Source organism: Vitis vinifera, chromosome 17, assembly GCF_030704535.1.
Source record: "Vitis vinifera cultivar Pinot Noir 40024 chromosome 17, ASM3070453v1".
NCBI classification, from domain to species: Eukaryota; Viridiplantae; Streptophyta; class Magnoliopsida; order Vitales; family Vitaceae; genus Vitis; species Vitis vinifera.
The window spans coordinates 11,282,677-11,305,056 of record NC_081821.1 but is presented as its reverse complement, the minus strand read 5'-3'; the positions used below and the strand labels follow the sequence as shown (position 1 = coordinate 11,305,056).

The window sequence follows — 22,380 nt, the reverse complement described above, 5'->3', positions numbered from 1 at the left end:
TCACATAAAGATACCTACTATTAATTTTATAAAATGAAAATAAAGTTACTACAATTTGAGTTACTTGTACTTCTTAGTCTATTTTAATTTAATTATGAAAATTTAAACATGAAAGCAAGTAAAAAGAAGTAAATCATTAAAGTATTTAGCTTAAAAATAATATTTATATCAAAAAGGCACAATCTTAATCACCATATACTATCTTTTATTTACAAAATGTTTATATTAATTAGTTATCTTCTTCTTTTTTTTATTAAATTTAGTCCATAATGATGATAAATTAACTTTTATAGTTTATAAATGAAAAGAGGAGAAATGGTAACCTTAGGGTCTCTCATAGAGAAGGAAACATAGAAAAAACTAGAGAAATTTCAAAGTTTTCTAGTCTTTTGTAACTTAACTAAAGGTTGCATGTAAAACATATTGCTAAAGGAAGCTATTAGTTTACTTAAGCTGCTATCAAGTATCCAATGGTTTAAATCTCTACATGTGAAATTATAAGAGTTTCTATATATAATACCTTCTTAAGCCACTTTCCATTTTCTCATTTGAGCATTTTCTTCAACATGTCCATTAGGTTGGTAGCCTTTGCCTAGTTGTTACTATTCTTGGTTAGTTACTGATGCTGGTAATGTCAGTTGTTGGCTATGAGGTTTATCACATAAAAGCCCAAATTGGGTTTAACCCACTAGATTCTTCTATTTCTATGACAACCACATCCATTATACCCAACTTTACAATAGGTGATTTAAGGTAACCTATGGGCAGTATCCAAGTTTCTTAGATAGGTAAGGATGTTGCTAGGATAGTGCAAGCATTCGCTTGGCTGTTTTTTCTCAAGAAACTTCCTTAATTAATTCCTTACTACATAAATCCATTAAGTCTTATGTTTAAACTGCTAGCAAATCCATGAAAATACTTATCAACGAAGTGTAATGTTTGCCTATACCAAGAGATCCATGCAAACACTTAGACGTTATGGTATCAAGTTGCTCATGCATCCTATTAGTTTCTTCTACCAAACTATTATTCAATAATTATATGCCACATTAGAAGGAAACCTACTAATTGGTTGGTCTATCATTATACTGTTTATAGTCAATAAGGATTAATCCATGAAGGTGTTATTACTTAGTATTTAAATTACTTAAAGGGTGGTAAATTTTTACTTTACACTAATTTGACTCTTGGTCAAATGATTATCACTCTATGCTAAGCCGGTACTAGTTCTCCTACTATAGCTAAATGATTAGAGACACCTTAAGAGTGTTGGTTTATTGACTAGATGTTTAGGATATAATTCTCTCCTTATTGACATGTTACAAAGAGATGAATCTTCGCTTGAGGGTTTTCTTTGCTTATATAAAGGAGAGTAGTGATCTTCTACTATGTTGATTATGGATTGTCTAATGTATTTGTACAAAAAGGTTAAGGAAAAGAAGACTAAGTATAACAATCAATATCAGTTAATTGTTCTTCTCCTTATTACTACTTATTTGATAAATAAAGGTTTTAAATTTCCTAAGGATGAGAAGAAACTTGAAGGAGAAGAGTTTTACAGTATTAAATATTAGAAATTTTGGTGCATGAAAAAACTAAAATGGATAAGAGCACAAAGTAAAAGAAAAAAGGAATGTGTAGTACTTATGTCTTTATCTGTTCCACCCACTTTTGTTGTACCTAAGACCTCTGCCATTTTTCTTGTTCAGTTTACAATTGATTCAACTATTCCACCAACCCCTACAATTCTCACTAGATCGACTCCAATAGTTGATTCTTCCATTATTCCAATGGTTGATATATCTACTAGCTAGTAATACTTCCATGTCATCTTCTACTTAGGATAGTTGATGTAAACTTTGTTAATTGATATAATGAGAAAGATGAACAAATGATTATATCACTTTACTAAATGTATTAAAGTGTTAGTATAGAGGAGAGACATATCAATGTCAATTGAGAAGGAAAATGAACACAAAAGTGAGGAGGGAAAATAAAAAGGATAAGAGTGAAAATGAAGATGAAGAGGAATCTAAAGAGAGAAAAACTAAGAAGAAAGAAAGTTCTAAAGATAAGACTTTTGAGGATGCAAATGACAAAGCTAGAAAGAAAAATATATCAAAGTTGAAGAATGATAAAGAGATAATTGATATTAGTTATGACTCTTCCTCAAGATAGAGATCCACACTTGGTCTTGAATCACATTTAATACCTATTAAGGAGGAACTTATAGACATTAAGTTGAGAAATGTTCTATTAGAAAAATGTGTGGCTACAAATGAGGATCATGGCACTATTGAAGAGTTTTTAACTACTATTCCTTTTATAAAGATCAAGGGTACTCATATAAATGATATTGATGTTGAGGTTACCATCGCTGCTACTCTTGCCTCCATTCAAGCTACTCATGTCACATCTTTCTTGCATATCTACCAATTATTTGACTTATTGATGTTGAGTAGGAGACAAACCGACATAATTGATATGACTTTGTTTATATGTTTTTGGATTTTCTATGTTCTATCTTCCTACTAGTGATTTATTTTAGGATATTATCTTAATTTTGGATATTTCTATGTTATTTTCTCTTATTTTCTATTTATGCATATCTCAAACATCTAGTAAAAGGTATCTGTTGTGTACCTTTGGCTTTCATTTTGCCTTAGGGACAAAGTACTAAATAAGTTAGGGGAGGACTATTAAGTGGTGAAAATTTTTAAATTTTTTAAATTGAAATCCATATCTCTAGCTCTTTATAATTCAATTTAAGAGAGAGTTATTCTTTCTTTTGAATTGTATTAATTGACTAAGATATTCTTAATATAGTTGATTTATTCTTTGTTTTTATACACTTAAAATGAAATAGAGTTAGAATGAAGTCTTATAAATCTCTAATTCTTAGATCTTTTGTTACTATTTTCTAGGTTAAATTCATCACACATACTATGCATAACAAACTCTTAGAGTATTTTGCTCAAGAATTGAGTTCCTTTTATTAGAATATATTAGAATGGACTTGGTAAAGGTGAGAAATGATCTCATAATAAATAAATAAAAAACCAAAAGAAAGAAAAATAATAAACTAATCTAAAAAAAGAATGCAATGCCTTAATTTTAAGTTTGAGTACTTGTCCCAATGGAGTAATGACAGTCGATGTGTTCAAACCTAGTGCCTAAAACCAATTGCTTAGGAGTCATTTACATTATGCTTGATACGTAGGCTAACAACTATGATCACACTTTATGCAATATACAGTTAGAAAATTGGATCTTGTTCTAAAGAGTTTGGGGTGCAACCTTGAAGGGTAACTGACCTTTCATGGTCCTTAATACCTAATACCATTGAAATTCCAAATAACTATTGGTTAAACCTTTTTTAGCAGCATAGAAAGAGATTTCTTGAACTATTGTTGAAAGTTGAGAAGAATAAAAAATAAAAGAACCTTAAGTCAATTGTGAAATGATCTATCCTATAAAAAGATATCAAGTTATGAAAAAACCACTATTTGAGGATGCATTTTAAGCTAAAACTTGACTTCTTTTTCTTTGAAATGGTTTCAAAATTAGTTTTAGAATGTTATAAGATAGAAATTAAACTTTGAGACTTTATGGTGTACATGGATATAAAATGAATGAAGTATTTGGATGTTTTTTCTAGTTGATTATTTGTCTTGAGAGCTAAATTTTGTGAGCATTAGAGCTTATGGAGTTGAAATGATGTTTTCATTTTAAGTGTTAGAAACTAGAAAAATTTAGGTTGAAGGTAGTGATCTATATACAAATTATCAAATTTCTTAAACCTAAAAGGACTATTTTGTTGAGAAAATGCATATAAGTCAATCTATTTATACTTATGTTTTTGGCTAAATGTCCTATTTAAAGTTAATTATGTAAATTATAATATTTGATGTAGAAAATAGGGAAAAAAAACACTTGAAAATTGAACCAAATGAATAAATAAGGCAAATGCTAATGAAAACAAACAAGAGTTGAAGTGAAAAGAAGTTTTTACTCAAGGAATCAAAATGCAAAACTAATTTTGATACTCAAATCAATGTACCATGATAACATATTGTTATTTTTTACATAAAGAAGGTGATATCAAATTCAATTTGAGATACTTTAGATGTATTGAAAAGGTATATAAGGTGGGAGATATGGAGGAATTGTCATTTCGATACAAGGATTTGGTGTTAAAGTAAAATCAATGTCTCGATTGAGGTGTCAATATCTAGGAGTGCAATAGATTCTTAAACATTTCTCAATTCAATACCAGACCCATGTATCAATATGGGATCGGTATGCAAACCAACATTGGAGCAATACATTAGCCATGTATTGATTTGCAATTTGATATCGAGCTTGTATATGATTTACAAGATTGTTTTCACCTTGTATCAATTAAACACTTATGATGTTGAAATTTTGACACAAAACTCCTAATTCTATATTATTTACCATTTTAACAATACTTATGTTATAGGGATTGTAAGTAAACAACTTTAGTTTTGCTTTAGATTTTTTTAAATGAATTTTATAATGTGATAAGAGGAAATTGTGCCATTTGGCTTTTATAGCTCTATAAATAAGGTAGTTGTTAATTGTAAAGGGCTTTTGGCCACTTGGAGATATAAAAATTTTGAATTCAAAAACTCTCCCTCTTAATTCTCATTTTTTATCTCCATTTTCTATCATTCTTTTTATCTACCAAACATTGTGAAGAAACTATTCTCAACCATGGTTAGTAGCTAAGTTTCTCTTCTCATCCGAAAGAGGATTGCCTTAGGTGAAGATTAACACGTACAAGAATACATTGATTCTAAAACATAAACTACTTCCTATTGTAAGATTCATGGTTTTCTCATATTTGTTTGTGATATCTTGTTATCTCTCTTAAATCAAACATAATTGATTCTTTAAAGACACTTTGAATGTTTTCCTAATGATTAGATTCATTATGGGTCATTTAGATCAATTATGTGGGGACATTGAAGTGGATAGTGGATAATAATGTTATAATGGCGATTGAGTTATGCTTAGAATTATTCTTATTGAGTCTAAATCAGATCCTAGGCATGAATCTCTCTAGATGACTTTCTATTCATAATTAACTCTCAATTTTTGTTTCATCTAAATCATCATAATTTTTATTCATCATTCATACAACATATCATGCATGAATTCTTATCTTTGATTTTTAATTCATGTATACAGCTCATCCTTCCAAATCTTCATCAATCGGATTCAATTTATTAAATTTGATATGATCAATCAATCCCTAAGGAAATGACCGAACATTATATTAATGGCTCATTTATTTGAAAATATCTTTTTGGCTTGGGGAACAAATAAAAGACAAATGAAAAAACTAATGTTGTAAATTATTTTGTAATACTAAAACTTTCAATACCATGTCTTAAGTCTATTCAACATACATACAACTAAAGCAAAAACCAAAGTCATCGTTTATATTAGAGGTAATCTTAGGTGTCAACCAAGATTACTTTTCTCTTAGGTGTAGAACGTGAATCTCTCCTTGTAATCATCGTTTATCTTACTTAGCCTAGCCATTTACCTTATTTAGCTTAGAAAATTTTGTACATATACAATTGTAATGTTTCTTACCAAGATAATAAGAACAATATACTCATCCATTAAATCTAACATAGTATTAGAGCCAAACGATTGAAGTGATTCTGAAAACTTACCATGACTTAAAAACAACCCGTTCTTGATGTCACCAAGGCTCTAACAAATGTCTTCTCCCCATACTTCTTCCACTTCTCCAATCAGCTTAGCCACTCCCTCATTGACTTACCCTTGAATGGTGACAATTACACTACCTGGCGTTGTTCCATCTCTCGTGCCCTCAATGCTAAGAACAAGTTGGGTTTCGTCACCAGCTTTCTTTCCAAACCCAAAGACGACACCGTCGTTGCCCTCTAAAGTTGGTGTTGCGACATGGTTATGTTGTGGCTCATTCACTCCATCGACAAACAACTTGTTAGCAGCCTAGTTTATTGTGCCATCCCCGCTAACCTTTAAATTGAACTAGAAACAAGATTCCAACAAAGCAATCGGACACAGATTTTTCACATCAAACGGGATCTCGCAACCTTGACCTAAGACAACCTCTCGATCACCCAACATTATGGCCAACTAAAGACCCTCTTGGAGGAATTGCCTTCTCTTCAGTCTATCAACCTATGCACCTGTGTAGCCGTAACCAAATACTCTGATTTCCAATTCGTCTATCATGTATATCAATTCTTACTGGGTCTTAATGAAACTTACCATCAACTATGCTCATAGATCTTGGTCATCGACCCTTTGCCTCATCTAGCCCACTGTTACTCCATCATACACCAATAGAAGACCCCAACGCTTGGTGAGCATCTCCACTACCAAAACCGACGCCATAGCTTTCTTTTATTGAAAGTCCAGTCACACATATACCTCATAGCAACAACCGAAGAAAGTCTGGTCTCCGGGCTTGCCAATTTGCTTCAATTGTAAGAAATTGAGACATACCTGCAACCATTGCTTCATGGAGATTGGCTATCCCAAATGGTGATTGACCAAACCCAAGGAACTGCCAACAAGCTCAACTCCGATGGTGCATAATGTGATGGCTAGCTCAACGATCCTCTCTACGAGTGTTGTCCCTAGGCTCTCACTAGAACAATATGGTCATTTGCTCTAATTTCTACAACCCCTCACGCTTGCCTTCTCAAGTCTATCATCGTGCCCCCTTTGACCAATTACATTTCTCCCTTTTGTAATAGATAGTGGGGCCACCCACCATATTACCACGTTCAATTTTATTTCAACTTTACATCCTGTCACTCACCCTCTCTCTATCAGTGTTCCTACATGAAATACAATTAATGTCACCTCCACGGGTGATGTTAAATTGTCCTTCTCCCTTACCTTACATAATGTATTTTCTATTCCTAAGTTCAAATTTAATTTAATGTCTATTTTTCAATTAACTAAATCATTAAATTGTGTTGTTTCCTTTTATCCTAAGTTTTGTTTTTTTCAAGACCTAACCACAAAGACATTGATAGGAATGGGTGAAGAGCGCAATGGTCTCTACTACTTCAACCTGTCACAACCACTTTTTTACAAACTTTAGGGTCTATTTCTTTTAAGGTGTGGCATAGATACCTTGGTCACCTCTCCATTAATAATGTTCTTAATTTTATTTCTCCCCCTAAAACCTTGGACATTTGTGATAGTTGTACTCATGGGAAGCATACTTATTTACCTTTTAAATTGGTTTTAAATAAAAGTTCTATGCCTTTTGAACAATTATATTGTGATATTTGGGTTGGATATCATACTGTTTCTTTATATGGTGTACATTATTTTTTTATAATTATGGATGAATATTCTAGGGTTATTTGGCTTTACCTAATGCGTTTCAAATTAGAAACCTTGGCTTGTCTTAAATCTTATGCCGATATGGTTCAAACCCAATTTAATGCAAAAATTCTCCACATTCACACAGATAATGGTCAAGAGTTCCTTGCACTTTCCACACAATTTTATTTTTTTTCCGAACACGACATTTTACATGAACATACTTGTGTGGAGACACCTCAACAAAATGATATAGTTGAATGAAAACATCGATACATCCTCAATATGGCTTAATGTCTCCATTTTCAAGCTCATCTACCTTAAGAATTTTGCAGTGACTATGTGCTCACTACTACTTATCTCATTCATCGGACCTTCTCCTCTTTAACCAAACCCCTCAATATGATCACTTGCGAGTTTTTGGTTGTCTCTGTTATGTTCAAACAATCACTTCTCATCGAGATACATTTCAGCCACATACTGATCCATGTATTTTTTTGGGCTACCCTCCCAATCATCGTGGTTATGTCTTTATAATCTTAAACACAAAAAAAAAAAAAATCATCATTTCTCGTAATATGACTTTTGTTAAGTATATTTTTCTTTTCCAATCACATACACAACCTACTCATCATTCACTCATTTTACCTCTCCCTATTTTAGATACAATCCCATCATCTTACCCTCATATTACATTCGAACCTGACCCACCACATTCTTCATCACCACCACTACCACCTTCACTCTTCCTCTGCCCCCGTCGTACCATAAACAGACCATTTCACTTACATGATTGCCTTTGTCCTACCCTTCACTCATCCACTGCGTTCTCTACTCATTTTAACACATCTTTTGATATGGCTCATCTTTTATCTTATTTTATTTTCTATTCTAAATTTCCACCTACTCATTACGTTTTTTTATCCATGTTATCACAATCAATTGACCCATCTAGTTATTCTCAAGCTGTTAAGCATTCACATTGGTGTGATGCTATGTAAACTGAAATCTAGGCCCTTGAGGCTAATCACACATGGACTCTTACTTCTCTTCCCTCTAGAAAGAAACCTACTGGTTGAAAATGGGTGCTCAAAACCAAACTTCGTGCAGATGATTCGATCGAATGTCATAAAGCTCAATTAGTTGCCAAGGGATACACTCAAGTTGAGGGTCTCGACTACCATGACACTTTTGCCCCCATTGCTAAGCTTGTTACGGTTCGTTGTGTTATTGCCATTATTGTAACTCGTCACCAGCACCTTCATCAACTAGATGTCAACAATGTCTTCCTCTATTATGACTTGGATGAGGAAGTCTACATGACCTTACCACTTGGAGATGCCCGAAATGGAGAGTCCCATGTGTGTTGCTTACTCAAGTCTCTATATGAGCTTAAGCAAGCCTCACACAACTAGTACTCTAAATTATCATGTGCTCCTTTTCGCCTATTACTCTCAATTTTATGTTAATCATTCTCTATTTACACAAACTCAAGGTTCCTTCTTCACTGTAGTTTTGGTATATGTTGATGATCTTTTAACTACAAGAAATGATCTTATTGTTATCACTGGCCTTAGACTTTTCTAGTTGATTGGTTCAAGCTTAAAGATTTGGGGACCCTCAAATACTTTCTTGGTCTTGAGGTGGCATGTTCTCTTTTTGGGATCTTTCTCTCTCAACGCAAATATGTTCTAGACATCCTAGTTGACTCCGGTACGTTGGGATCTCACCCAGCTTCTTTTCCCGTGGAACAATAACTAAAGCTTACTTTGGAAAATGGGGTCTTACTCTCTTATCTTAGCCCTTAACAAAGATTGGTGGGCTGCCTCATTTATTTGACCATCACTCACTTGGACATATCTTTTTCTGTTAAATTTTTTTCATCCACTTGTGACTTCAGTTTTCAGCATACTCTGACTCCAATTGGGCTAGTTGTCTTACCACTTACCCCTTTACTACGGGTTTCTGCATCACACTTAGGACCAACCCTTTTTCTTGGTGAACAAAGAAACAGACAATTGTTTCTCGTTCTTCCACAGAGGCCGAATATCATGCTATGGCTTCCACTACATGTGAACTTGTTTGGCTCAAGACTCTACTCTTTGATCTCATGGTATTACATCCCAAGCGCATCATCCTTTATTATGATAATCAAGTTGCACTCCACATTACACGCAATCTAGTCTTCCATGAGCGTACTAAACATATAAAGATTGATTGTCATTATGTACGTGAAAATTTTCATTCCAACCTTATGTCGATCCATATCTCCACGCAGCATCAGATCGTTGACATTTTCACCAAAGCCCTTGGGAAAGAACTGTTTCATCATGTTGTTTGCAAGTTGGGCATCACGGACCTTCTTGATCCAACTTGAGGGAGAGTATTAGAGGTAATCTTAGGTGTCAACCAAGATTACCTCCTTCTTAGGTGTAGAACGTGAATCTCTCCTTGTAATTACCATTTACCTTACTTAGCCTATCTATTTACCTTATTTAGCTTAGCTAATTTTGTATATATACAATTGTAATGTTTCTTACCAAGATAATAAGAACAATATACTCATTCACTAAATCTAACAATTTACATGGACAATACAATGTTACCCTTCACCATTTTACATATTCCTAAACAGATTTCCAAGTTCCACTCTTCTTTTTGTTCCTTTGTGTTTCCCATCCTTCGCATTTTCTTTATCTCTCTCAATCGCTTGCCTCTCAAATCTCCAATGGCAAAATGAAGGACTCTTTAGTGCATTAAAGTTCAAATTTCTTCAAGTTACTTGACAAATGACAAAAGTTGAATGGAATAAAATATAGAACTATAAGGTTCAAAAATAAGGAAATACATAGTATGGGATTTAGAGTATCCTCTACTTCTTTGACTTGCAATGCCTTTTCAAGGGCAAAAGCTTTCAAAATTCAAAGCTGAATTCAATAGCTAGCATTTTGCAACCTGGATGGTGTCATAAAGAGCATTGGTAAGGTTAAAGGAGATACGAAAGGTGATTCAAGGAATGACATGGAGGCCTAATAAGAATAGATTACTAAAGATTATTCTAGTTTGTTGTTTATTTTATAATATCATAATTGATTTTGGAAGATGAGGTTCAAGATGAGATGTCTTTGTCTCACCGTGACTTGGGTTATTGGTAACAAATGTTTGAATTAGTTGACAACAATGCTTTAATTATCATACATAAGCTCTCTTTTTCTCTATACTTGTCTAAAAGATTGGCTCCTAGACTTTTTGTTTGTTTCCAAAGTTGAATTGGATAATTTGATTGGGCCTAATCCAAGCCACCTAAATCTAAGGCTTGAAGTCCTACTCTATGGGCCTTGGGTTCAATTTCGAGTCTGAGCTTCAAACCTAAATATCAATTTAACTTCTATTTTTAAATTTAAATTTCATTTAAATAATACTTTAATTACCCCAATAGAATACTTTTCAAATTTAACTTATATCATTTTTCAACTATGATTTTGTGTAACTTCAATTACTAATTTTAATTTGAAAGAATCTATCTCCTTCAAATTTTATACTGAACTTTATTGAAATTATTAAAGTGGGTTCACATGTGTTGATTAATTGTAAATTATTAGCTATCTTTTTCAATTAACATCAAATAAGTTTTTATTTATTTATTGGACTTTGAGCATCTCATTAAGTGTGGGCTTTAAATTTTATTTTTTATGATGGGCCAAAAATAAAATAAAATAATATAAATAGGTTGAAGTCTAGTATAAACATATTAGAGATTCTACTCATATTCCATCATTGAGTGAAATAGTTTTTCTTTCTAGAAAAGAAAGGTTTAGATGTAGAAGACTAAAACCACATTCTACTACATCACAATGGATGCAGGTATGCTTCCAATTTATTTTTCTTGATGATATAACACGATCTTAATTTTGCGATGAAACACATGATCTTGATTTTGGGTTATTACTTGATCTTGTTGTAATTGGACTATTAATATGAGATCTTGAATAGGTTATAACATGAGATCAAATGTTTAGGTATTCCTATAAGTAGTTTAGGTAACCCCTGCAATCTTTTGATATGATTTCAAGTACTAATAGAAGAAAAGAGGATATTAAAAAAAATAAAAATAAACAACAATCTTACCACTCTTACTAAGATAATGAATAATATTTTTTAGAGGTAAGAAAAAACAAACTCTAAAATTGTGAATTTTGTAGAATATTAGTTAATAAATCTTAAAATTAAATTAAAAATTATAAAATTTATAAAAGAAAATAAGAAGTTTTTAAGATATATATCAAGACAATAATATTTTTGTATTATTTTGATTATGAAAATTTAAGTTAACAACACTATACAACAATGTTAATAATTTGAAATGCCCCATTAATTGAATTAAAAATAGAAATTATAAGTACAAACTTTTGAGCTACAAACCTTTATTACTTTTATCTTTACAATACATCTCAACTAATAATATTAAATTATATACATATAATAAATTAAATAATAATAATAAAAATATATTGAATCATATAACTTCATCAAATTATATATATTTGCACATCATATCATCTTTATTATTGTTGGGTTGCATCATTAAAAATATAAAAGAAATTATGATAACGGCCATGTGGGTCATTTTAAAAACCTTATTTGTGGGTTGGGTGGGCCAAGACTGCTTTGGGCTTTTGCGTTGGACCATTGACTCCGGGTTCGGACCGAGCCTATAAAAAAAATTATCAGCTCTAGCCCAACCCATAAAAAAAATTTGAGCTGACTTGGAGTTCGGACTTTTTCAGGCTTGGGAGCACATTTTGTCAAGTCTTTTGGGGCGGGTTTAAGAGGTTTAGGCCATTGTGAACCCATGTAGCAAATACCCGGGTTGGGTCAAGAAACGACCTTTACAGCTCAAGCCTTAAATCCTCCAAAAACCCCGTGCCCTAGGGTTGGTTTCTGCAACAGCAGAGTTTCTAAGCAGCCATGAACCGAGCCAAGGCAATTCTGTTCTCCATCAGATTCACCAACTCATTTCGCTCGACTCAGTTTCGAAGAGCAAGCTCACTGTGCTATCAGGTGACTCAGTCCTCTCGTTTCTCTCCATCTTTCTCAAATCAATCTTATACTTCTGCTTTTCCTTACATCCTTTACGGAAAACTGTTCTTTTCATCAAAGCCAAACTCGATTGTAGAGCTTGTTTTGGAAAACGATTGGTCAGACGAGTTAGAGAGCGAGTTAGAAAAATCCAGTTCAGTGTTGACACACGAAACTGTTATCTACGTCCTTAAGAAACTCGACAAAGACCCACAAAGGACTTGGAATTTCTTCAATTGGGTCACCGAGAAAAATGGGTTTAGACCCAGTTCTGCTATGTATAGCTTAATTCTTAGAAGTTTGGTTCACGGGGAGTCTATGAAGCAGTTTTGGGTGACAATTAGGAAAATGAAAGAGCAAGGGTTTTGTATCGATAAGGAGACATATTTAACGATATTAGGGGTTTTTAAGAAGGGAAAGATGGCTAGTGAAGAAGTGGCTTTGACCCACTTCTATAATAGGATGGTTCAAGAGAATGCAATGGATGAGGTTGTTAAGAAGGTGGTTGAACTGGTTACAATGTCCGTCTGGAGCAGTGAGGTTGAGAAAAAACTGGGGGAGTTAAAGAATTCTTTTTCAGATAATTTTGTGTTGCATGTGTTGAGGGAACTAAGAGGATACCCCTTAAAGGCTTTAAGGTTTTTCCAGTGGGTTGGTGAATGTCCGGGTTATGAACACAGTAGCATTACTTACAATGTGATTGCAAGGGTTCTTGGCCGGGATGATTCGATAGGGGAGTTTTGGAGCATGGTTGAGGAAATGAAGAGTAAGGGTCATGAGATGGATATTGATACTTACATAAAGATATCGAGACAGTTTCAGAAGAACAAGATGCTTGAGGATGCAGTGAAGCTTTATGAGATTATGATGGATGGGCCATATAAGCCCTCAGTTCAGGATTGCACCATGCTTTTACGGAGCATCTCATTGAGTAGTAATCCGGATTTAGCTTTGGTTTTTAGAGTCACGGAGAAATATGAGGCTGTGGGTAATTCCCTTTGTAAGGCTGTCTATGATGGGATTCATAGGTCCTTGACAAGTGTGGGAAGGTTTGATGAAGCAGGTAAGATTATGGAGTCCATGAGAAGTGCTGGCTGTGAACCCGACAACATCACATACAGCCAACTGGTTTATGGACTTTGTAAAGCAAGGAAGCTAGAAGAAGCATGTAAGTTGCTGGATGAAATGGAGGCATGTGGATGTGTTCCTGATATCAAGACTTGGACTATTTTGATTCAAGGGCACTGTGCAGCCAAGGAGGTTGATAAGGCATTAATTTGTTTTGCAAAGATGATGGAAAAAAACTGTGATGCTGATGCTGATCTCTTGGAGGTTTTAATAAATGGTTTTCTTAGCCAGAAAAGGATAGATGGTGCTTACAAATTGCTCGTGGAAATGGTGAATACGGCTCATTTAGTACCCTGGCAAGCTACGTATAAACTCATGATCAATAAGCTTTTAGGGGTAAGGAAACTAGAAGAAGCAATAAACCTTCTTCATCTAATGAAGAAACAAAACTACCCACCTTTCCCAGAACCTTTTATTGAATATATTTCAAAGTTTGGAACAGTGGAGGATGCTGGGGAATTCTTGAACGCATTGAGTGCAAAGAAATATCCATCCCAATCAGCTTATGTTCATGTTTTTGAATCGTTTTTTCAGGAAGGCAGAGAGTCTGAAGCCAAGGATCTGCTCTATAAGTGCCCTCATCATATTCGTAAGCATCCAGACATTTGCAAACTTTTTGGGTCTGCAAAGAGTGAGTATGCTACTGAAAAGAGGTAGTATGTTGGTGATTTGGGCAGTTTTGTAGCGTGAGCTGTAAAGCAAAAGCTTTAGTGCGGTTGTTATAATTCTCAGACAATATCTATATGGAGGGTATTTGCTTTGTTCCTCTTTGTTTCTACTTATTAACTGACACAAACAAAGAGTTGTATGGCCAATCATCAACACACACAATACAAATCTGTTCATTAAATGACCCCTAAATGTGGAGGATAGTGAACAGTTTATTAGCCATTTACTTCAGTCTTCAACAACTGGATTTACTCATCATACATGATGGATGTCTCCTTGTATTGATGTAAAAACCTGCAACGTGATTTGGTTATGGAAGGTGCTAACTGGTTTTTTCGTGGAAGAGCCACGCCACAATGAGAAAATTTTCTCATGTTGGGGACAAATAGCTCGTTATGCAGAATGCACAGAACTCAAACCAAATTTTCTCATGTTGGGGTGAAATTGGGGACAAACAACTCATTATGCAGAATGCTCAGTACACCGACAAACTTATCTAAAGATAGGCAGTTCTTGTAGGGTGTTAACCCTGAGCAGTTGCATGAATTATTCTTCTCTCAGCAGGCTGTGGTTTCGATTTTTATGCATTGACAGCTCCAGGGCACATGCCATCCAAAGATTTGATCCATAGACAGTTGTCAATGGTGGTGCTTACTTTTATCAATGTGATCATAATATAGAACCCGCCAAGCATCTTGATACTTGGACCAATTTTCCAATGCAGTGGTAAACTGCCTGTGAATAAGGATTCACATCCAGTGAAGTCTTGCCGATCATAACCAGCCGTGGGGTCAAACAGTGACTTTCTTATTTCACCATCAGGATTCGCTTAAGTTGATGAACCAATTGAACTTTAATGCAATCAAACAAAGTCCCCCATGACACCAATCATACAACACAGTTACTCCCACGCACGATGCAATTGCTCTGGAATCAATAATATTATAAGGAGAAAAGATAAGAAAGCTTGCTAGGGTCATTAATGTTATCACTAGAAAAGTTGCAGAAGATTTTCAGTGCATAAAAATTATGTACATTGAGGATTGATCATGATTCTGACAGTAACCCGGCACACTCCCTTTTAGCTGTGTCTGTCATTGTACACAAGAACTTGCTAGGGTCACAACTGTATGGATTGGCAAGAGCAGCATGGGCTAAGAAGGGAAGCTTTCTTAATGATCTTCCACTCAAACCCTGGAGAGGAGAGACAAGAAAGCAATCCATTCATTCATCTCTTCAACCATGTAGAAGAATTTAATAATTCAACTAGAAAAAGAAGAATCCTAGTTGCTGACCTCACATGCCTCTGCAGCTTCCAGCAATTGTTTACATAGATGTGAATTTCCAGGCTCCTCTATCTGTGCCACATTCAACTTCTCTTTCAGACCAGTGTAACTCAGAAGCGAAAGGCGATCACATTCCTATTATTTTGCAGGTTGTTAGTCATAACATTAAATTTGCCAATCCATACCCAAGTTGGGCATTCAAGGGAGGGAGGAAAAGAAAAAGCTTCTCAGCAATTCTTTCCAGTAAACAAGAGGTGAGGAGTGTCACTGTCACACACCTGAGAATTAGTCAATATTCCTGCTCGTACAAGTTCCTGCAGGCAGGATCTCAGTATTTCATATCTTGCATGAATTGTTGGAGGTCCCACATATGCTTTGATGTCAGCTCGATCAACAAAAGCGATATCTGCAATGAAACAAATTCTTTATCCATGCAATCTGAAAAGATAGCATATAAGATTTATCCCTTGATGGGAAACATAATGTATTAGAGAGGAGAAGGCTACAAAAAATGGAGGATGAGCAAATAAAATAAACTAGGAAACATTAACGCAGTGGGAGGTGGTATTTCCATCCCAGCAAAATCAACCCGATGCAAATCCCCTTCTTAGGTGTTAAAACATCAGCCTCCAAGTTAATTGCCAAACTCCAAGAGGAGTTTCAAAATGATGCCTTAAAGATACAAATAATTCAAAAGATATCTACTAGTCAATCAATTAAAATTTTAGCAGCAGCTTTTACTATGACCTTGGTAAAATATAAACTTTTGCCTTACTCTATAAGCTTTCCTTGATCAAGAGGCTAAGAGAAAATGAGTTCCTTTTCTTTATGATATCTTGGAAAATCACCAATGCCCAAATGACTAAACCTCCGCAATCCATGCTTTGAATGACGTTTGGAGGGGCAGATGACACTTCTAATCTCCAAGAATAAGATGCACCAGAACACAGAAAAATGTATGAATTCTCCTGTACATTTTTCTCCCCCAGTGAACCAAATGGTAGGGTGCTACTCAAATTCACTGATCATTAGTGCCCTCCTAAACCACTGACAAACCAAACTCCGTAAGGAGTTAACCATGAAATGTCGGGCCAATAAATTCCTCCTAGCTTAGAACATGTTGCAACATTGGAAGAAAAAATCAAGAGATTCACCTGCTTTTTTTCAGCATATTACGAAATGAAGCTAAATGTTTTCTGTGTTATTATTGACCTTGGAGCACATCACCAACAGTATCTATTCAAGAGCAACTGTCAAAAACTGGGGTTTTAAATTCTAGGAGGCACTTGGGAGGATTGTCTTTAGCAAAGAAGAAGAAATGATGATGAGACAAAGGGACCAAACGAAAGATCTGCAAGAGAACCTGTCCCATAAATTCTAGAATCAGGAAACTATGGAAAGATTTAAAATTTTCTTTTATGGCAATGGAGAGAAACATTTGTAAGGAACAAAAGAAAACCTGATCGTAACTCATTCAATTTAGATTTCATTAAAAGAAGTTCCAAGAGGGAGCATTTAGTGAATAAACAAAAAATGAGCAGCAAGTGTGAATGCAGGTATAGAGATAACAAAGGGGTTCTCTACACGAGATCCTTCTGGAATTTGAATCTGGAACCCAACTCAGCATTTTATGTTGTAAAGAGAGAAGCGAGAGAGCCATACAAATAACCTCCCATGGGGGTACCACTCGACCCCTCTTGGTCAAGTTAGATGACATGTAGTTTGAAGCACACTCGTTACTTCAAAATGAGTTGAATAAACTTCATAGAATCTAATTGAATTAAGATTTCCAAACAATAATTCAATGTAACTGCCAAAGCTTTTTGAAGTGAGATTAGAATTCCAACAGCAATTCCCACAGCTTTTGTAGCCCATGAGGGATGGCATAGGTGAGCTAGTTATGGGTGTCATTGCTTGAATTCAAAATGACCAATTAGCATCCCAAGTTAAAGTATTGTAATGAAGAAATTAATTTTTAAAAGATTAAAGAAAAGGGGGAAAAAACAGATTTTAAAGTATGGAATAAAATGAAATGGTTAAAATCTAGAATATCTAGGATTCATGAGAAGCCTACCTATAGCTGCAGTAATATTGGAAGTTGTCAGAATTATCACATTTGGTGAAGATTTTAGTTTGTCCAATTGAGTCAGTAGAGCATTCACAACCTGAAAAGCCACATTCATGTTCCAATATGCATTAAAAGATGAGTCATATACTTTTTTATTTGATTTGTTTATTTAGTATATTTACATAGACTAATATCAACATCTAGTCTTGAGCTATATAGTTTTTTCTTTGATTTGTTTAACTTCGCAGACTAATGTCAACATCTAGTCTTGAGCATAAATGCATGATACCCGAATAGAATCTGAAGGCTCGGAGCCAGATAAAGCAGCCTTTCTAGCAGCAGCTAGGCTTTCAACTTCATCTGCAGCATTACCACAAGCAGATAAACATAAGCTTTGAAGAACAGGAAAGAGCATTAAATTGGGAAAGTAAAGTATATAATAACAAATCTCACCAATCAAAACAAATACCAGATTGGTTTCTTCCTCAACCATTTCTTGAATTTTTTGGAATAATTTTGCAACCTAAAATCAAGAATATAGTTTAGTGAACGCATCATATAACACATCATAGTGAAAAACCACAAGACAGATTAACTAAACTACAAGCACTTGTCATCAGCCTATACTGATTCATCTTTCCATCAATATCATGTACAAATTCATTGCAGAATAAAAATATAGAAGATGTGCACATGTTGAACAAGAAACTGAAATATTAAAAAGGAAAAAATGTAAAGTATGGCAAGCATGCTACAGTAACAACAAACCACAATATTGTATTGCATACCAACTTTCCACTTTCAGAAAACCATTTACTAAACAAAGAATGCGCATTAACTTCCACCAGTTGGCACTGTGGGTATCTGATTTTGGAAAAAATGCATAAACCAGATTCACATTAGTCAGCTATTCTTCTGCAACGATTATAGAATTGTAGTCCATTAAAAAAGAACAAAAAAATTCATCAAAATATATATCACAAAACCTGGTGTTAAAACGTATTGATAATTTTTGAGCCAATGCTTTACATAAAGATGTCTTCCCCGTGCCTGGAGGACCATGTAAAAGAATGATGCTGCAAAACAAGAAGGATTGCAGAGAATAAATTAAAGTCCTTGAATGGATGTAGTTGAATAAAGTAAACTATCATTGCTTCCCTTGTTCATACAGAGACTAGAGGTAGAAGATGGAGGAAATAGAAAGAACACACCCCCAACCCTACAGATGCAGATATGATGAGAACTCTCGTTGTTGCAAGTTGCAATTAGTTTCGAAAAGTCTAGATGATTCAACAGAAAACTTTGCATGAACAGAGGTCTGACATGTAGAACTATTTTTCATAATATGATGACTAAGAATGAGATGTATCAAAAATTAGTGAACTTGTGGCATGACCGAGAATATCATCATCACCATTCAAACTGGATCCCAACTGTAATGAGGTGGATGCATCCATATTATTTCAATAATCCACCAAATCAGCATTTCTCATTATGAATATACAAGCAGTTAACAGAACAGTAGGTTGACTGCAGATGGGATACTGATAGATTACCTATCTAAATGATGTGCCAGTGTACTTACATATGTATGTACCACTAGATTTGTTTTAATTTCATATAAAAATCACTTTAAAAAGACTATAAGAGTTGCAGTAGAAAGAGAAGCACTTCAGTTGCTCAATATCCCTACTGATGGCATTTTCTGACAAGACTATCCTATTAGTTTGAATTCAAGATATGGGAACTTCATTAAGAGAAAAACTATTAGCGACTATTGACCAGTGTTAGCAATAACTGGTTCTTCAAGCATAATTCCTAACCCACGTGTAGGAAGTCTGGTACAATCTGAAAGGTTTTCAAGTCAATCTTAGTGGTTTCTCTTGTGCATGCAAACAGCATATGTATTACCTTCTACACTCATATCCAACCCCAGGTAAGGGACAATAAAAAAATGAGTAAATTTACCATGAAATATTAAGCATTTTTCAGATATTTTCGTTCCTACTGCCTTGGAGATCTATTCCTTCCTAACACATGTAATATATAACCCAGAATCACAAAAACCAATTATCCTTGTTTTGACCCTTTTCCTGATTTGCACATATTGTTTCATATACCAAAAGGACACCCCACCAAACTGAAGAATGCAAAAATGATAGCAGAAGTTTGTAGACTCAATTAATGTTGACCAAAGTATAAAACTAGCAGCCCTTTAAATCACAAAACTTCTGATAAAAAATTCCCAATACAAAGTATAAACTCCATGTTATCACTAAAATTGGTATTGGTAACTCTTGGCTGGAAAGTAGCAACTTTAGTTCAACATGAGCAGCTCCAAGAGTCTAACTTAATATTTCATACCAACAGTAGTTCCTGTGCCTTCTAAGTCTTCATCACATCCCATGGTAACAAAAATTATAAAAAAATAAAAATAAAAATAAAAAACCTAGAGCTAGAAGAGTTAAACAATTTTTTTATGTTTGAAGAACTGCAGGGATTTCTTACCCTGAAACCTCTTCTTGATTAGTGGTGTTGTGGTCTATATGCTACAAGTGAATGATGTGGAAATCTAATCAAATTAGTTCCAGTTACATATTCCATTTGCATTAAAATCATGTGGAAATGACCTTTTTTCTCCATCTTTAAGCATAGACCTAACATTTTCAAACCTGTCACCAACAGAAAATGGATTCCCATGAAGAAATGAAGAATTACAAATGAATACATAAAAGTAATTTAATCAGTCTCCATCTGCTTTAAGTAGGCGAGCTAGAATCCTTATGTCGGCCCTTCAAAGTCACAAGAATGCCATTTCACCTCAGAAGTCAACCCCGCAAAACAAGAGTTGCTAACTCCTAGGATAAGAACTACGTCCCTTGTTATTGGATTGGGGAGCAGGGTCAATACCATTTATGGAAGCCATACCTAAATTGGGCTACTATCGGTAAGATCTTGCTCTTTTACAACTCAAAATTTACTTTGGGACTTAGAGGGGGCACCTAGAGACTAGAGTGACATATCTTATTCACCTTCCAAAACAACATGTTCAATTTACAGAGCATGATATGTAGGAATGCATGAGAAGTTTAAAAGTAAGAAATTCTGAATATTAGACAAAGAGCATGGTAAGTTTTCAGAGCACTAAAAAAATACCCGGTTGAGACCTCTAATTAAACTCAATGAGAACTATGTGGCAGCAAATTTAAGCCCATATATAGTCTACCAGACTCAAATACTAGATTGAAGACAGAAGACTCATTATCCACCAAAAGGTTCCTTACCGGTTCCATGATACAAGGAAAGGATTGACACCTTTCTCAGTAAAGAGCAAAGCGCTTGCCGCATACCGCAACAACCTTTGCTTGAGACCCGGCTCATAGATTAAGCTGCACAAGAAAACATCATGTTTCCACATCTATAAATGCCAAAATGAAGAGAACAAAATTATCAAACAAACCTTTCCCACAGGCCATCAAATTCCTTGGCAGGAAGAATCCATTCATTGAAGATAGAAAGCTGACCATCCCCACTTGATTCTTCGCATGGTCCCTCCTCACTAAGCTGACAAACCAACACTTATCATTTGCAGTTTGAAGGAAGAAGCAAAAGTAAGTAAAGCTGAAACTATTAAGTAACATCAATTTATAAAATGCAAATATTGATCAGCATCTCATGCACACACTTTAGACTAATTTTACCACTTAATAATACAAGATGCACAAAATAACAATACAACAATAGCCACATATCATTATAAAGAAGTGAAATGCAAATAACTGAGATACACATATTTGGATGGCAATGGTAATACTGAGAGAAAAAGCCAATTACACATATGGCATACTGCTAGTAATGAAAATCACCTGAAAGACATGGACAACAGGTTTGACTTGCCAGAACAGAAGGACATCATGTTTCTCCACCCATTCATCTACAAAACAAACAATTTTAAGTATCAAATTATCAATACCAGAAGAAAATTAAAAACTCATTAATGTGTAGATAAGAGAAACATACCTGTTTCGCAAATACAGATTCTTTGTACATTTTCCACAAGGAATGGATCATCAAGAGACACTGGAACTGAACCATCAGTATAGCTCAAACTCCTATTTTCAAGCATTCTGAACATTCAACCAAAACTCATTACTTTTAACCCCTATTTTCTAAAGAAATAAACTTGCGCCTAAAAACTGAAAATATGTTCCACAACATCTACACCTTTACATTTATGCATACCCGAATTGATCAACAATGAAATAACAGCATAAATGTAGCTCAGCGTTATCAAAATAACCATCAAAACCAAATACAAATCACTAAAACCCTCCAATCCACAAAAACCACAAACAAGTTGTCAAAACTTCAAACCTTTACAAACAAAGAAAACAACATCATTGCAAATTTAATGGTGTACCTCTCAACAGCTGACCGGACATCATCACTCCTGGCTGTGCTAGAGGCTTTCAAGCAAACTTCAACTGCAATAACAAGTTCCAAATCCTCCGTTCTGAAACTATATATGAAAATATATGTATATGGAAAGGGGCGCCTACATACCCGAAACAAGAACTTTTTCTTGGGTGAGAATGGGAGAAGGAATGGACTCTGAAACTCCGTTCTGATCTGAGGAGTCGCCGACGGTGGCATTTTGCAGAGAGATCTCCATCGGCTCGCTCATTTTCTCGAGAAAATTGGTACTATACCGTGGAATGCATTACAGAGGATGGCGATCGGATGGGCCAAACCCTAGGACAAAAAAGGCCGCCTTTTGAAAATGAG

The 22,380-nt window shown here is 34.6% G+C and overlaps 2 protein-coding genes across 3 annotated transcripts; one reads left to right on the top strand and one right to left on the bottom strand.

The window, feature by feature from the left end:
- Positions 1–12,207: 12,207 nt before the first annotated feature.
- Positions 12,208–14,467, top strand: LOC100246746 (pentatricopeptide repeat-containing protein At3g48250, chloroplastic). Its single transcript, XM_002277354.4, has one exon. The coding sequence runs from the start codon at positions 12,334–12,336 to the stop codon at positions 14,227–14,229; it is 1,896 nt and encodes a 631-aa protein (XP_002277390.1). The 5' UTR covers positions 12,208–12,333; the 3' UTR covers positions 14,230–14,467.
- Positions 14,468–15,075: 608 nt separating this feature from the next.
- On the bottom strand, positions 15,076–22,376 carry LOC100248522 (pachytene checkpoint protein 2 homolog). 2 transcript variants are annotated; one of them, XM_059734119.1, is made up of 15 exons: positions 22,159–22,376; positions 22,016–22,079; positions 21,616–21,722; positions 21,462–21,529; positions 21,056–21,159; positions 20,880–20,984; positions 18,582–18,671; positions 18,384–18,459; positions 18,049–18,118; positions 17,885–17,955; positions 17,602–17,692; positions 15,806–15,933; positions 15,537–15,662; positions 15,277–15,435; positions 15,076–15,168 (listed from the first exon to the last, which is right to left on the bottom strand). In XM_059734119.1, the coding sequence occupies exons 1-14, from the start codon at positions 22,277–22,279 to the stop codon at positions 15,289–15,291; spliced, it is 1,368 nt and encodes a 455-aa protein (XP_059590102.1). In that variant the 5' UTR covers positions 22,280–22,376; the 3' UTR covers positions 15,076–15,168; positions 15,277–15,288. The 2 variants fall into 2 exon arrangements, with proteins under 2 accessions (XP_059590102.1, XP_002280358.1); XM_002280322.4 differs by having other exon boundaries at positions 15,164–15,435.
- Positions 22,377–22,380: the final 4 nt, after the last annotated feature.

Bases quoted from the DNA above. Each gene is read 5' to 3' on its own strand.
- LOC100246746 (XM_002277354.4), top strand. From the start codon at position 12,334: ATGAACCGAGCCAAGGCAATTCTGTTCTCCATCAGATTCACCAACTCA.
- LOC100248522 (XM_059734119.1), bottom strand. From the start codon at position 22,279: ATGAGCGAGCCGATGGAGATCTCTCTGCAAAATGCCACCGTCGGCGAC. The intron at 15,934-17,601 runs GTAGGCTTCTCA...GTTTCATTGCAG, and splicing joins CAATATTACTGCAGCTATAG to ATATCGCTTTTGTTGATCGA. The intron at 15,663-15,805 runs GTGTGTGACAGT...GCAAAATAATAG, and splicing joins GAATATTGACTAATTCTCAG to GAATGTGATCGCCTTTCGCT.